The following is a 14213-nucleotide window of genomic DNA, read 5'->3' as shown; positions in this document are numbered from 1 at the left end:
TCGGAGTTGAGGACCAATTTCGGAGTTGGCTTGCGTTTATACCCTACGATTGCTATTCTTCCCCTTTTTATTTCCCATTCTTTTTTTTGTCTGAGCCAATATTCTTTACTACATCCTCCGGCCGAGCCATTGTTAATTTGACTGTTTTGTGGCAGCCTCTGCAGTATTCTTGCTTCGGCTACAACAGATTCTCGACATGGTGGTTTCTTTTCTCCGTGCAAGACTTGGACGTCACACCATGTTTTTTCTTTCTGAGTAACAATACCATGCGATGAGACGAGGGGAGGTTTCAATCTCGTTCAAATGGCTTTCGTTCAAGACCATTATGAGGCGTATAGCTTCCATCTGTCGGCTTTATTATGTATTTTATGTCACTATGCGGATAGCCACGAGTCTGAGCAGACCAAGTGAAAAAGTTGCAATGCCACTGTACCTGAGCGATTGTGTTGGATGTGTCGGACCTGCAACGAAGTGGTCAACGATGTATGTGTGCATGCATCCACGTCGGGCCTACCGAATCCTGCAACGCTTATTGTAGGACACCAAATGTCTGTTGATATGTATTGCGACCAAAAACAACATGGTCACATCCTCCTCACTCGGCAATACATCTGAAACCATTATTACCACAATGGCGGCCGGTGTAGTCCAGCTCTGGACCCCTCGGGACAGGCCATTGCCTCCTAGTGCGCGTGTGGTCACTCTATTTGGCGTTTGTGGCATAGCATGTGGCGGGAATTGTGCTCTTGAGCCGACTGGCATTGTGGTTTGCGCTTCCGTCTTCCTTTGTGGAATGTCTGGCCATGAAGCACGAGAGCCTTTTCGTCGGGGGCACTGCTGGGGGTCTTTGGCTTGTGTCTGCGACCAATCCATCATGACTCACGCGTGGCCATTATTGCTAGTCTTAGGCCTATTCTTGCGGCTTTATTCGTCTCCGTGGGTTTATAAGTCTACAGATATAGTGTAATGTTGCATGTGCAACGTGTGCTGCACCACCGCTCGGGCCATGAGTGATGGATGGCACAGGCAAGAATGGACTTGAACGGAGTGTGGCCGTCAGGCGACCAACCCACGGAGAAGCTTGACAAGAGTTGACAGCGGCTCGATACCGAGTCAGTCGAGGTCCTACTTGGCAGAGACGCAATTTGGTTTGGCAATCATTGGCGGCAGCATCGCACAAGAGTCAAGACCCAAGTCTTCAAAGGGATCGGTCTGGGACGTCAGGGCTCTCTCTGCGACCAAGTAACGTGGTGAGCACGGGGAACGGACGGGCGAGCTGTGGAAACCGATGGGAATTGGAATTGAATCTTGTCCTGAAGGCGTTGGTTGGTGTAGGTGTCATTGGCTGGGGTTGGCCCGCCCGAGCTGTTGCTAATAAAGGCTCATTTATCTGGGGAGGGACGTTGAAACAGCTACACATGGCTGCACATCTACCTTGCACCATGGCCATGTTCTTGTCTTGTACTTGTAGACCTATGCTCTCGTCGTCAGCCGGACGTCGCGACAACGGCGCTCCTGCACAGGAGGCTCGAGGCCGAGAAGCACTCGATCCTTGAAGGAATGCTCCGCATAGCCGTTCGCGTGTACGATGGCTCTCGAGCGTCTTCCCAGCTTCTCGTTGAGACAAGAGCGTGTACCGGCAATGACCTGGTATCATTTTGACGTCGAATTGAGGTGTGGCTGCTAATTCCGGGGCAGGGCTAGCTGGTATTGTACGGAGTAACGTTAGCATGTATGGATTGTCTTGTTTGGAAACCGACGGGCGAGTAAGCCGGAGAAGAAAATAACGCACCGGGCTACCACCGATCAACGTGACCACTGACGGGGTTTGGGGGCTTGGGGCCTGCACTTGGTGAGCGAACAAACAGATGGACAATACGGAGTACAGAAGAAATGTCTCCAAGCCAAGTTGGCGCCTCGACCGCTTGAGCACTTGTGCGCCCGTTGTGAAACATGTCGAGCGGGGTTCCTGTCAGGGCCGTGGGTACATGACATCACTGTACCACCTTGTGGCGCACGGCCGCGGCTGGTACTCTGCCTAATTGTACTGCAGCCCAGCAGCCCGCCAACACATGCAGTGTTTCATCTTTTGCTCCTTCCCCAGTCCTTGAGCAGTGCGGTTGGGCCGGAAGGAGCAACCGTGCCCTGCGCGGCCTTGACACCGAATGACGACAAAGTCTCTGCAGCCTCCATCCTCACTTGCTCCCCGTCCTGTCTCCTGCAGCTGTGAATTGCGGACCGAGTACGGAGTATGGAGCACGGAGTAGCATTGCCTTTACTCTTGCCCATCGTCATTTTGAAGCGGGCCCAGTGGCAACCTCGTGCCTCACCCTCCGCACCAAGTGGCCAACCACCATCCTGCCCGTGAACTGCTCCTTGAAGTACTCCGTATAATAGAGTACGGAGTACCAACTGCTGCGTACGCCTTACGCCTGTCCGTTTTTGCTTTCCTGTCGACTTCCTGAGCACTGGCGCCGCTTTGTCCGGCAGGCATCACGTCAAACCGCGCGAGACGTCGTGTGACCATGTTCGCACCGCGGGAACAAGTTGGGCCGTCATCCTGGTGCCGCATCAAAAACATTCTGGCCGGGCCTTCAGGTGCCGCTTCGGACCCCAGGTCATACACATCCCTAGCAACCTACCGAGTACGGAACTGATCACGGGGGCCTGCGTTGCTTTTTTTGCTAGCCATGGTCCCGTCCCGTTTCCTGGACCCCTTTTTTTTTTGGGAGGGGGCTTCAAAGTTCTGGATTTCGGCCTTAACACATGTCTCTACAAGGACCCTGCTCGGAACGAGGCTTGTCGTGCAAGGAAGAGAGGCATTGTTCCTAGGTTTCTTGGGCCCGCTGGTCAATGTTCTGGCCCCTTTCCTCCTCAGCCAGCTCTTTTACAGTTTTTTTCCTGCATGTGTACGGAGAACTCCATGCATATGTGGAGTGAAGAGCACATTCCTTCTCAACAAGTGGCTGAAGGGCTGTGGCCATTGAATAAAGCCATCGTGCCCCGGCACTCACCCAAGACGAGACAGAACCGAACTATCCAGACTCCCTACTATCGAGAGAGTGGGCTGGCATAGGCGTCGTGAGAGGAACCCGTCTGTGGCTTGTGCTGGGATTGATCGGCGCACCAGACGTTCATCCCATCTCATCACCGTGCCAGATGCTCGTGTGGTTTTCGTGTGTAGGCGAACTCGGACTATAACTACTAGTTCTCGCCTTCCCTTCTTCCGCCAGACATACATATGATTGCGTTTGTTATGCGTCACTGTATGGGCAACTGTGTCGATGTTCGATATTCAGCCTTGTCCGCCACTATTCTCTTTATGCCTGACGTTTCTCCAACTAACGTTACGCACTTCGTCCTGTTTCAAAGTGCCGCGGTCCGTGGAGCAAACCCTGCTGTCTGGTTTCACCCGTACTAAACCCAGCAACCAATGACGACCATCACCAACTTGCATCATTTTGCCATCAGCAGTGGAGAGCATTCTTCGACACCTTGCCTGGTTCAAACCCAATTTTATTTTGCTGTAGTCCTTAGATGAGTGGTCTGGGCCATTTACCTTTGCTCCAACCACCCGTCTTCATAATTACCTCTTTCCGCCCCCGTCGCATGGCTATCAAGACTGCATCTGCTCGGTGACAGCCTCCCCTCTTTGCTTCTCTTTCATGTTCTTTTTTGTGCCTCTCCTTTCCTCCCTCTCATTCAACGCGTCCGTCTCTCTGTTGTCTTCTTGTATAGTTTCTCTCTCCATAGTTCGATACTACGGCTGCTTCCACTCCCAATTATATTTCCATGAATCTTGACACTACTTGAGCGCCTGCTCGGTTCGAATTTCTCGGCAACGCAATGGCGACTCGACTCGACCTGTCACGATCTGCTGCGCACGGAAAAGCCATGGTTGCGCCGTCGCGAATTAACTTGCGCCGCACTGCCTCGTACAATGACCACGGCGCTGGCGTCATTTCTTCGACCACTTCTCGCTTGAATTTTAATCACCTTCTCTTCTCACCACCTCCTTCTCCTAGCCTGCCAGCTCTTTTACCGAGACGAAAAAGGTCAACATCAGAGCTGTTGTTCAAGCATCGACCCAGCCGGGTCATTAGGCAGTGCTTTTACTTGGTCACTCTGCTAGCGGGCCTTTACCTCTGTGCCTTTGCCATTCGGCACCGCAATGCAATACACATTGCGCTGCCGTACTTTAGCGATCCCCAGTATGAGATGGTCGGACAGGATAGTTTCCCGGACTTTCCAACGCCTATTGTTGTTCATGATTCCAAGAAGCGACCAAAATGGACGGTGTACATACCCCGAAACTACGAATTCCCATTGTCGATCAAGGAGTATTCGAGCATGAACGCCCTTTGTCGGGAGGTATCCGCTCGAGCGAGAGACCTCCGCCACAAGATGCCACTGCCAGACAAGATGTTGTTATTTTACGACCGGCCGGATGATTACTTTGTCGACGTTTCTGAGGCTGAGAAGATGGGACTGCTCTCAGCCATCCCCAAGGGCCAGCCATCCAAGCACTCTGGACAGTTCTCCGGGCTGAGCTACGAATCCATGTCTGGCAAACCGGTTTGCGACAAGTCGCTGACGTATGTCTTGGAGAGCCCGGACGCCGGGCTTGGCAAGGCAATAATGAATCTATGGACACTGTATGCGCTGGCAATGGAACAAGGGAGGGCTTTCTTCATCGACGACTCTCGCTGGGCATACGGAACCTACACCAACATTTTTCAACCTCCCCCAGCTCCTGATTGCCGCCCACCGCCACGGCACCAGATGTTACCATGCCCGGCACAAACCCGACACTTGGTGGTATCCAGTGTCACGGTGCAGGATGTGCTCCCAGCACTCCTGGCCAAGCACCATCGACAGAGTCGCTCCGATCTGGGATTGCGCGATCTCTTCAAACTTGCACATACCGGGTACAAGGCGCTTTTCAGGCTCTCCAAGGATGATGAGGTCTATGTCGAGAAACGAATTCGGGACCTCAGGGCCGAGGCCAAATCTAACGAAGGCGTTCCTGTGAATTCACCCATCATCGGACTCCACATTCGACACGGGGACCGGCATCCATTTGAGTATCAGTACCGGGACACGTACATACCCGGAGAGATATTTGCAAGCTACGGACACAGCCTAGTCGAGGCCCACTACAACAGCACCAGCCTCGAGCCCGAACAGCACGATGCTGTTTGGATCGTCGCTTCGGATGACCCAACGGTCCTTGAAGAACCAGAATTCGCCGACGCCCATCTCGCCCAAGAGCATATCCGCCTGGCCACAAAGCAGGTCATTCAAGACTCGAAAAAAAACCCGCAAGTCCTCCATGCCTTTGAGGAGGAGGCTTTCGGATGGGAGGGCGGCTTCTTCGCAGCAATGTTTTGGAGCTTTGGTGGAAAGCCGAAGCACAGCGCTGTCGACGAGGCCGCCACAACGGCGCCGTCCGATGAAATGCTGAGGCTACGGAGCCTGGTCGGGCGAGCATACATGATGGATCTGGCGGTCTTGGCCAGCGCAAGCGACAAGGTTGTGTGTGCCGTGAGTGCCATGGGGTGCCGGCTAGTGGCAGTGATGATGGGGTGGGAGCGAGCAATGGAACGCCGGGACTGGCGGAATGTGGATGGCGAATATGGATGGGGCGGACTGAATTGGGACTGAAGTTGGTGCTACCGAGACAAGCAGCGGCATTGTTTTGGAGTTTTGGTTGATGGGCATAGCATCTTTGGCAACTTGATACCACAAAATTGTTTCTGTCTGGTGGTTTGACAAGTGACACCCACTCGCTGGTACATGAGGGGTCCCCGATCCGCGGACTCATTCCTCGTCCGGGGCTCGGGGGATTCGAATTCTAGATGCGAGATGGACGGAAGAAGCTTACTTGCGGCTTCGACTCGGGCTAACTCTTGAATCTTGATACCCTCCGGTCAAGTCATGTGCCAAGCGAGATTTTGGATTTCTCGACCACGCAAAAGGGCTAGTGCATCCCGGGCAAGTTGGTTTGCGATTTTTCTTGCATCATATCAGTCACAAGAAGTCGGTATTTTCGACGTCTATTTTAAACGTGCGGCCGTGACGTTCCAAGCTGCTGTCGGCGGCCTGCGCAAATATCGAGGGCGTTCGGTTCGGCCCCACACGGTGACCTAATCAGCCATCCAGAGCACCCCTCCGCACCTGCCTCGGAAGGTACCTAGGTAACTTAGTTATTAGTCATCTCGTCCGGAGAGCACGACCCGCTTGGACCCGGGACCGCCTCAACTCCGGTCAGGTCAGCCTGCCTTGATCAACATCATCGCCCCCAGCCCGCACCATGTCTGCGCCAGAACCCGGCGGCGCTGCGACGGAAACGCCAAAGCCCAAGTTGAAAATCAACATCAGCCGGTCCTCGTCCTTTGTCGGCGACGCAGCAGCAGCAGCAGCACCACCACCACCACCACCACCGCCAGCATCTGCGACGGCGACGCCCGGCGACGGCCCACGCAAGGTGAAGCTCAAGCTCACGTCGTCGCAACCACCGACTCCCGCCACAGACCAAGCACCACCCGCCAAAACAAAGGCCGGCCGCCAGACAAAGCCGAGCCAGAAGCTCGTCGAGAGCAGAAAACGACCGCACGATGACGACGAGGACCCGGCGCCGTCCCAGGTGGCGGTCCACCAGGCCACCAAGATCAAGATCCGGCCGGGCGTCAAGACGGCTCACACCCAGGTAGTGCTGAAGCCGCGGGGACGCCCGCCGGTCCACCCCCCCGGCGACGGGTACGACTCGGAAGCGAGCGACCGCGAGATGGACCCCGCCATCGAGGAGCAGTTCATCCTGCGCATGCTGCCCGGCGAGCACTGCGACTACGTGCGCTGGTGCATGGACAACGGCAAGATGGGCACCCCCCGAGCCCAGGGCGGCGCCGACATGACGATCAAGTTCTTCGACGAGGACACGCGCCGCGCCGTCGTCACCGTCAAGGGCCAGCCCTTTGCCGCCGTCATGGTCGACCTGCCCACCATCACCGAGTCCATGAAGACGTGGGACCGCAAGTCCTTCATGAAGTCGGCAGACGTGTGCCAGATGCTGCTCGTGTTCCAGCAGGTCAAGAACGACGACGAGGCCAAGCGCGCGCCGCTGCCGGCCACGATCGACCCCAACTTCAAGTGGCCGCACGGCATCACGCCCCCCATGCACGACTGCGTCAACCGCCGGTTCGCCAAGACCATCAGCCGCAAGGAGATTGAGGACAAGGAGGCCGAGGTGGAGCGGCTGCTCGCCGAGGACGCCAAGGCCAGCTCCACCAAGTGGGAATGGGTCGACGACCGCCGCGACGAGGACGTCGAGCCCGGCGCCGACGAGGACGCCGAGGGCGAGGTCGACGACTCCATGGGCTACTTTGCCGGCGGGGTGCAAAAGGACGGAGTCGCCGGCGACGACAACGACCTCGAGGCCGACTTGGAAGCTGCCTTTGCCGACGACTTGGTGGCCGAGACGCCCGGTACGGGCATGGACATGACTACGCCCATGACTGCGCAGGTCGAGACGCCGGCGCCTGCCATTCAAGAAAGCATCGAGAATGACGAGTCAGAGGAGGACGAGGATGACGAAGACGACGACGACGATGACGACGACGACGACGACGACGACGACGATCTGGACGAGGATCAGCGCGCTCAGAGAGACGAGGAGCAGGGCGTCAAGGATATCATTCATGATCTGGAGAAGCAGTTGGCCAGGCGGGTGGCGGATCTGGAAAAGACGCAAAACAAGATTCTCCGAATAAGATTGGAGAATCAGATCAAGCAGCTGAAGTCCGAGATTGAGCTCAAGAAGGGCTCCATCGGCATTGAAGTCGACGACTGAGGCTGATGGGGAGACGAGACCGCCCGCCCTGCTGATGTGTGTTATATATTATGGCCTTGGGAAGAGGGCGCGGGGAGGGCGACACTACGAGCGAGCCGGTGTTCACGACGGACAGCACTGGCCTTGGCGGTGAAACAGAATCAGGCATGTCCAGTCGTTCACCAATGTCAATATAATAATAGCGCTCGCCTAGCCTACCTCTCTGTGCCTCGCAACTACTGCCAACTCTGACTCAACGATCGAACCGTAGAATCCACCCTCCTGACCAGCACGTCCTCCACTGTCCTCGTGACATCCTCCCAGCTCACGCCTTGACAAAATTCCTCGAGCGACTGCGGCTGCGGATGCGAGCTGGATTCCCGACGTCGCCGCCTGATGCGCCGATGGATAGCCCGTTGCAGATACACGGCCATGCGGGGATCTCGCTTCGATTGTTTCTTGAGATAATTGGCCGTAAAGATGGCGTCGGGCAGCGCAGTGGATTTGTGGTCATGGTGCCACCGCCTCGTGGATTTAATCGTCTCCCGAATGCGTGTCTGCATAGACTTGTGAGAGCAGCCTACTCCAGCACCCACCCAGTCAGTCAGTCAGTCAGCTTGCACGACGACGACGCGGCCGCCACACGTACCACCAGCTCGCACCTCAAACTCACGGCGCTCCTGACAAACCGCAGCGGCCGCCTCACACGCCTCCCTCTGCGCACTCACGCCCGCCAGCACAGCGTTCGCCTCGGCCAGGGTCGGCAGCTGGTCTACCTTGCCGACCAATTCGTCCACCAGCTTCCTGACCTCGCCCATGGAGCTCTTCACCTCCATGACCTCCTTTTGGTACTCCCTGGCATCGAGCCTGTCTCCTGCCGTCGAGTCCAGGTGCTGCTGAAAATTGGCCTTGACGGACAGGATGTCGCGCCAGACCCTCTCCATGCGTTCCTCATTTTGCTGGCGGAAAGTCTCGTTGCGCTCTGTCTTGCGCGTCAGGTCTTCGAGCCCGCGGGCCAGATCGTTGGCCTGCGCGAGGACTTTGTGAACCTTGAGCTCCATGGTCATGCGGGCGAGCTTCTCGGCCCGGTCGAACAGCTTTGAGTTGAACGTGCCATTGGACGAAGACGGAGGGCACGCAGAATCTCCCGGAATGCTCCCTGGCGAAGGAAGAGCATCATTACGAGCATCATTACTCGGCGGTGGAGGTGCTGGTGCCACGGGGGCAGAGAGTCGACGTTTGCTTGCCATTGTCGTACGGACTTGGTATGGCCGGATGGGCCATGGGCCATTGGCAGACTGCTGTCGGTCCTGCGAGAATCAAGATGCCGAGCAGTGGCTGCGGGCGGCGTCTGCGTGAAAGCAAAAGACGAGTCCCTCCACCAAACCATGCCGGGGCTCCGTCAATCGGTCTCGCTTAATATCCACAGGAGCGGCAGGCGCGGCGGACGTTCACAGCGAGGATCGGCACCTTCCTCATCTTCAGGCTTCGCGAAACGGAGTCACAACAACAATCCCACAAGGCAAACTCAGTGGCAAGACACAGAATATCATACGCGCTCCTTGTTACCAGCAATAATGACGATGATGATGATGATGAGGAGGAGGAGGAGGATGACGACGATGAGGATGATTATGTCATGATGTGATGGATGGATACATTCTACATCAGCACCGGCCAGCAGGTGAACACCGCACCGCAACATCGCGCGTCATGCATGCTTCATCATTCTCCCTCGGGTTTCTCGTCTGTCACATCTCCTCTTGACAGGCCGCTATCGGTGTCTTGAGCAGAATCATCTCGCCAACGAGTTACGGAGCCAGCGCTGAATCATGGGCCGAGCTTGATGCACCGTCAGCTGCCCCCGAAAGCCTCTTCCTCTCCTCTGCGATCCAGGCCAAAAACATGTCAACATCCTTGGCGATTTGGGCTGGCACGGCTCTCCTCTGTATCCATCCGGGCACGACACCTCTCGCATCTGAAACCGTGGCCATGATCCATTCAACACCATTCTCGGTTTGACAGAACCTCTCGACGCTGGTGTAAGCGCCCAGAACAGCGCCCCCATTCCGAGGGGTTGCATCATTGTCCTTGACGGCAATCTGAACAACCATGAACTCCCGCCTGTCATCCGTCATGGCCGTCACCTGCAGAACAGGAAAGACGCGCTTGCGCAGCGGGAAAGGAAGCTCATGCACAGACTCCTCCCACTTCATGGTCCAATCGACCCAAGTCCGGCCGGCGAGCTGAAGTTTGATGTCCCTGCACTTCCAATTCTTCATCAGCGCGGTGCTCAATACCGCGGGGGTAAAGTCCCTCTCCGCCTGGGCGTGGTTGTCCTTGAAGCAGCGAACCCATTCTGCCCACTCGGCTGTTCCCGTTGCTGCGGCATTCTCGTGGACACTCCGCCGCAGAGCCCATACCTCTGGTCGCAAGTCTCTGTCCTCCGTGTCCGTGATGCTGTGCTCCTCGCAAATGCGAACGAGTTCTGGCGTCGACACAACCCGGTTGTACAAGTGTACCGGGGCATCCGAGTTGGGAAATGTCTTGACGCCCGTGGGACGCCATGGCGATGTCTTGGTGCCGGACTCCGGATGAACATTGCTGATGAAATACACCGCCTCCGTCCACGTGGCCGTGAGTAGTGGAATGAGATTGCCCGACGGCGAGGATGAAGATGGTAACTGCGATGGTTCAACTCCCCACAGGCGGACCATACGGCTGAGAGCTGCCCTGAGATCGCCGTCTGAATCCGCAGATAGCTTTGGTAGTCTGTATTCCATTGCGATAAGTGTCTGTCTTGTAGTGCTGCTGTGAAGGCCTGGGTGGGCAAACAGAGTGCGAGTGCGAATGCGAGCGCGACTGTTTGGTCAAAGAAAGAGAGGCTCTCGTGCAGTCGGCCCATCACTGGTTTCTCAAAGGGAAGAAAAGAAAAAAGGAGACAAGGACGAAACAAAGAAAATGGCGTCACCTGCCAGGATGGCCAGGAGAGCAGGTAACGACGTGTTGCGTTTTGCAGGCGCGACAACTGGGAAGGAATCGCGTGCAGCCACCTCGTGTTTCTGGATGCCGTTGCACCCGCCCGGGTCCGTGACTCCGTGACTCCGCCCAAGTACTTCCTTCGGTCGCTGCTTGACTGACTGGAGAGGGCAGCGTCGTCCAGGACCCGGTCAACGACGCGTCTGTTGACAGCAATCACTTTAAATTGTCCATATTGTCCATCCCCAAGTGGTTTAGACCTTTACTTTGAATTAAATATTAGTGCTTTGTCTCACGCAACCACGTGGGCTCATTCACGTCCGCGCTCATCTAATCAACTCTAACAACTCCAGCGAGTAGCCCTGTACATATACAAATACCCGCTACTCGTCTTTTTATCCCATGTGCCCTTTTTTGTTTCATGCATCTGCCTACCCTAATGCATCTAGTCTCGTCGTTCCCAGCGGATCTTTGCGGGTTCCAGAGGTCGTGAAAAGAGAGACGCGTAGTCGGTGCCAATAATGGTGTTGCTGCCATCTACATTGCTCAGCCTGAACAGACGTACCGTCTCGGCAACAATCGTTTGAAGCTGTACGTTGGCAAAGTGCTCGCCAATGCATCGGTGGCGACCCGCACCAAAAGGAAGGTACGGCGAGGCGGCACCCTTGCTGACCAGACCGTATCCATAGTCGACCTTCTCCTCTTCGTCCACGACATTGCGGACAATGGTGGGCGCGTTGGGTGAGTCGCTTTCCCAGCGATGAGGGTCCCAGGTTTCAGGGTTGGGGAAGTAGCTGGGGTCGCTGGCGCTGACCCCGGGAGCGGCGAGAAGAGTGTGAGTGGTGGGAATCACGTATTTTGTGCCGGGCACGGGCATGGGCTGCTTGACCGCACGCATGATGGAGTGAATAGGAGCGTGTAGACGTAGGGTTTCCTTGACGATGGCCTGGTTGAGGGGCAGCTTGGAGAGGTCCTCGTAGGTAAGAGGTGGCAGATCAGCGCCAAGAGTCTTGATCTGTTCTTGGTAGAGCTCTTCGACGATGTGCGGGTTCTGAGCGAGGCGCAGCATGATCCAAGAGCTGGTCGATGACGATGAGTGCTGGCCGGCCATGAGCAGGGCAATCATCATGTGCGCGACCTCATGGTCAGGAACAGGGGTTCCGTTCTTGTAGGTCGAGTTCATTAGGTGCTTCATGATGTCGAGCTCCTTGTCGGCATCGCCCTTGGCCCGACGTTCCTTGATAGTATCCATGTAGATCTTGGCAACAGTACGTTGAGCATGGTCACGCTTGCGGTTCCAGGGGAGGGGCGCCCAGTGTAACATGAAGTTGATGGGGGTGAAGCCCATGTCCAGATCGTGATATAGAGCAGCCAGAGACTCGTCAAACTTGCCGCGGATGGCGCTGCCCTGAAGAGCGTGTGAGGCAGTAAAGATTGTAACCTCTGCCATCTTCTTGGGGATATCGACGATACCGGATTTGCCCTTGAACTCGGGGTCACGCTTGAAGTAGGACTGTACTTCGCCAGAAATAATGGGGACGTAGGATCGAAAAGCTTCCGTCGTCAGAGCAATCTTCATAAACTGTACCAAGAAATGATTAGCCCTTTCTGCCTGTGCCGCGACAAGATCAAAGCCGGCCATGGTTTTCGTTACCTTCTTCTGTTCCATCAACTTGGCGTTGGGACAGTCATACACAACATCCCGGCCAAAGACAGGCGTAGTCAAAACAGTATAGATCTCTTCGGCATTGACATCTTTGAGCTTGCCATTGAGGATGAAGTCGTTTCCTGCGGGGCCAACGGCGACGGTGGTTTTCTTGCCAAGGAGAACAAAGGTGAAGACATCTCCAAACTGTAGGGCGCCGGTCAGATACGGACTTCACTGGCAGCAAGCAACGGCCGCAAGGGGGGTGGATAGGATGCTAAACATAAACATACCTTGGCACGGTTCTCTTTGAAAAACTTGGGAGGGTCCATTCCGTACGTCACGGTGCTGCCAATAAAGGGGAACCAATGGAAGACCAGCGGAGGCTCATTGGGGTTCTTGAAGAGAATTTGGCTCGCAACGTTCAGAGTAACCGCAAGAGCGATGAGACAACCCAAGGCGATGCCAATCTGTGATCCCAGACCCAAAGTCTGGAACTGCTGCGAGAGCGGGTGGCTCGCTACCTGTTGAAGAACACCCATTATGATCGACCGACGACGGTGGGAAGGTCGTTGACTCGCGCGATCGGGTAGGAAACGAGGATTAAAACAATATTGGAAGATCCCATAGAAAATGAAGACTGAGGAGGAAGAGGTCTCCGTTGCCTATGGTCAAATCATAAACAAACGAGCCCCCAACGCAACGGCGTAGAAGCGAGTGATGAAGGAAGGAACTGAAGCGTGGCGTCAAGATGCGACTGATGAAAGTAATTTGGCGTCAATCGGGTGATTCCTTCCCTCGTTGGTTGGCTCAGGGGGGGCCCGCAAAATGCATCTGCGTGCGCATGTGGGGTCGCTGCCGATGAAAGCCAGGGACGCCATCCAACCAGAGGTCCTGATTTACGACGGCAAAGGGTCAAGGGTGTGTCGTATTCGGGTTTCTCAAGCGGAGACTAGCCTACATCGAACTTGCCGCGCTCACGACTGCGCCGCTCGAGACCGAGCCGCAAACCAGCAGACGATTCACTCCATACTTCTCCGCTGCAAAGACACAAGCCCTTCTGTCTTGTTGCATACATGGGATTGTATTTGAGGACGGCGAACAGATGCCGTCCTTACCGGCAGCTGGAGCCATCTCGGCGCCGAGTCTCGGCCTCTCGTCACCTCACATGTGGGTCTCCCGTCCGGAGAGCGACATCCGACTCTTGCGGCAACTCGAGACTCACCTTCAAATACGGAGTAGCGCAATGTTTAGTTCAACCAGGCTTGTGTAGTTCTTGGGGTTTGAAAAGTTCAAATCTCCATGCTGCAGCTCATGCAGTGTAGACAAGGAACATTGGACTTCTGTCTCAGCGACTTGTCACTCGACCGTGGTACATAAATGCAGTGCGTCACTCGACACCACGACGTTCAACGCGGCTCAGGGCAAAGAAACCTTCAAAACAATTGACGGCCAAAGCAAGAAGACGGCCGGACTCACCGCCACGTCCAATCCATACAAAACCAAGAACACAATAGCCGAATAGGCGACTCTCAACATGGCGCCCACTTGCAGAATCAGATCTTCGAACCACGGACGTCAAGCGAGGGCACCATCTTCCCCATCCTTTCCTTCCGAACAAAAATCCTTCATCATCATGACAGTCTTCAGCACCATCTTCACGCCATTCTCATCCTTCCATCTACCTCCCGGCCATCACCCACCACGCCCATCGCCGACGCATGCCACCGCTCCTTGGGCGAGATCAATCCAGTTGAACTG

The 14213-nt window shown here is 55.6% G+C and overlaps 5 protein-coding genes across 5 annotated transcripts; 2 read left to right on the top strand and 3 right to left on the bottom strand.

The window, feature by feature from the left end:
• Positions 1-3846: 3846 nt before the first annotated feature.
• MAM_01808 (uncharacterized protein) lies at positions 3847-5664 on the top strand (the record flags this gene model as incomplete). The annotated part of the gene is made up of 1 exon (XM_040820607.1): positions 3847-5664. One exon carries the CDS (start codon positions 3847-3849, stop codon positions 5662-5664), a length of 1818 nt encoding a protein of 605 aa, XP_040680950.1.
• A 649-nt stretch (positions 5665-6313) lies between these two features.
• MAM_01807 (uncharacterized protein) lies at positions 6314-7849 on the top strand (the record flags this gene model as incomplete). The annotated part of the gene is made up of 1 exon (XM_040820606.1): positions 6314-7849. One exon carries the CDS (start codon positions 6314-6316, stop codon positions 7847-7849), a length of 1536 nt encoding a protein of 511 aa, XP_040680949.1.
• A 587-nt stretch (positions 7850-8436) lies between these two features.
• MAM_01806 (uncharacterized protein) lies at positions 8437-9078 on the bottom strand (the record flags this gene model as incomplete). The annotated part of the gene is made up of 1 exon (XM_040820605.1): positions 8437-9078. One exon carries the CDS (start codon positions 9076-9078, stop codon positions 8437-8439), a length of 642 nt encoding a protein of 213 aa, XP_040680948.1.
• Positions 9079-9639: 561 nt separating this feature from the next.
• On the bottom strand, positions 9640-10611 carry MAM_01805 (uncharacterized protein; the record flags this gene model as incomplete). Its single annotated transcript, XM_040820604.1, has 1 exon — positions 9640-10611. The coding sequence occupies one exon, from the start codon at positions 10609-10611 to the stop codon at positions 9640-9642; it is 972 nt and encodes a 323-aa protein (XP_040680947.1).
• Positions 10612-11252: 641 nt separating this feature from the next.
• MAM_01804 (cytochrome P450 51B) lies at positions 11253-12994 on the bottom strand (the record flags this gene model as incomplete). The annotated part of the gene is made up of 2 exons (XM_040820603.1): positions 11253-12659; positions 12746-12994. 2 exons carry the CDS (start codon positions 12992-12994, stop codon positions 11253-11255), a joined length of 1656 nt encoding a protein of 551 aa, XP_040680946.1.
• Positions 12995-14213: the final 1219 nt, after the last annotated feature.

This window comes from Metarhizium album, assembly GCF_000804445.1.
Source record: "Metarhizium album ARSEF 1941 chromosome Unknown scaffold_3, whole genome shotgun sequence".
NCBI classification, from domain to species: Eukaryota; Fungi; Ascomycota; class Sordariomycetes; order Hypocreales; family Clavicipitaceae; genus Metarhizium; species Metarhizium album.
This window is presented reverse-complemented; position numbering and strand designations above follow the sequence as displayed.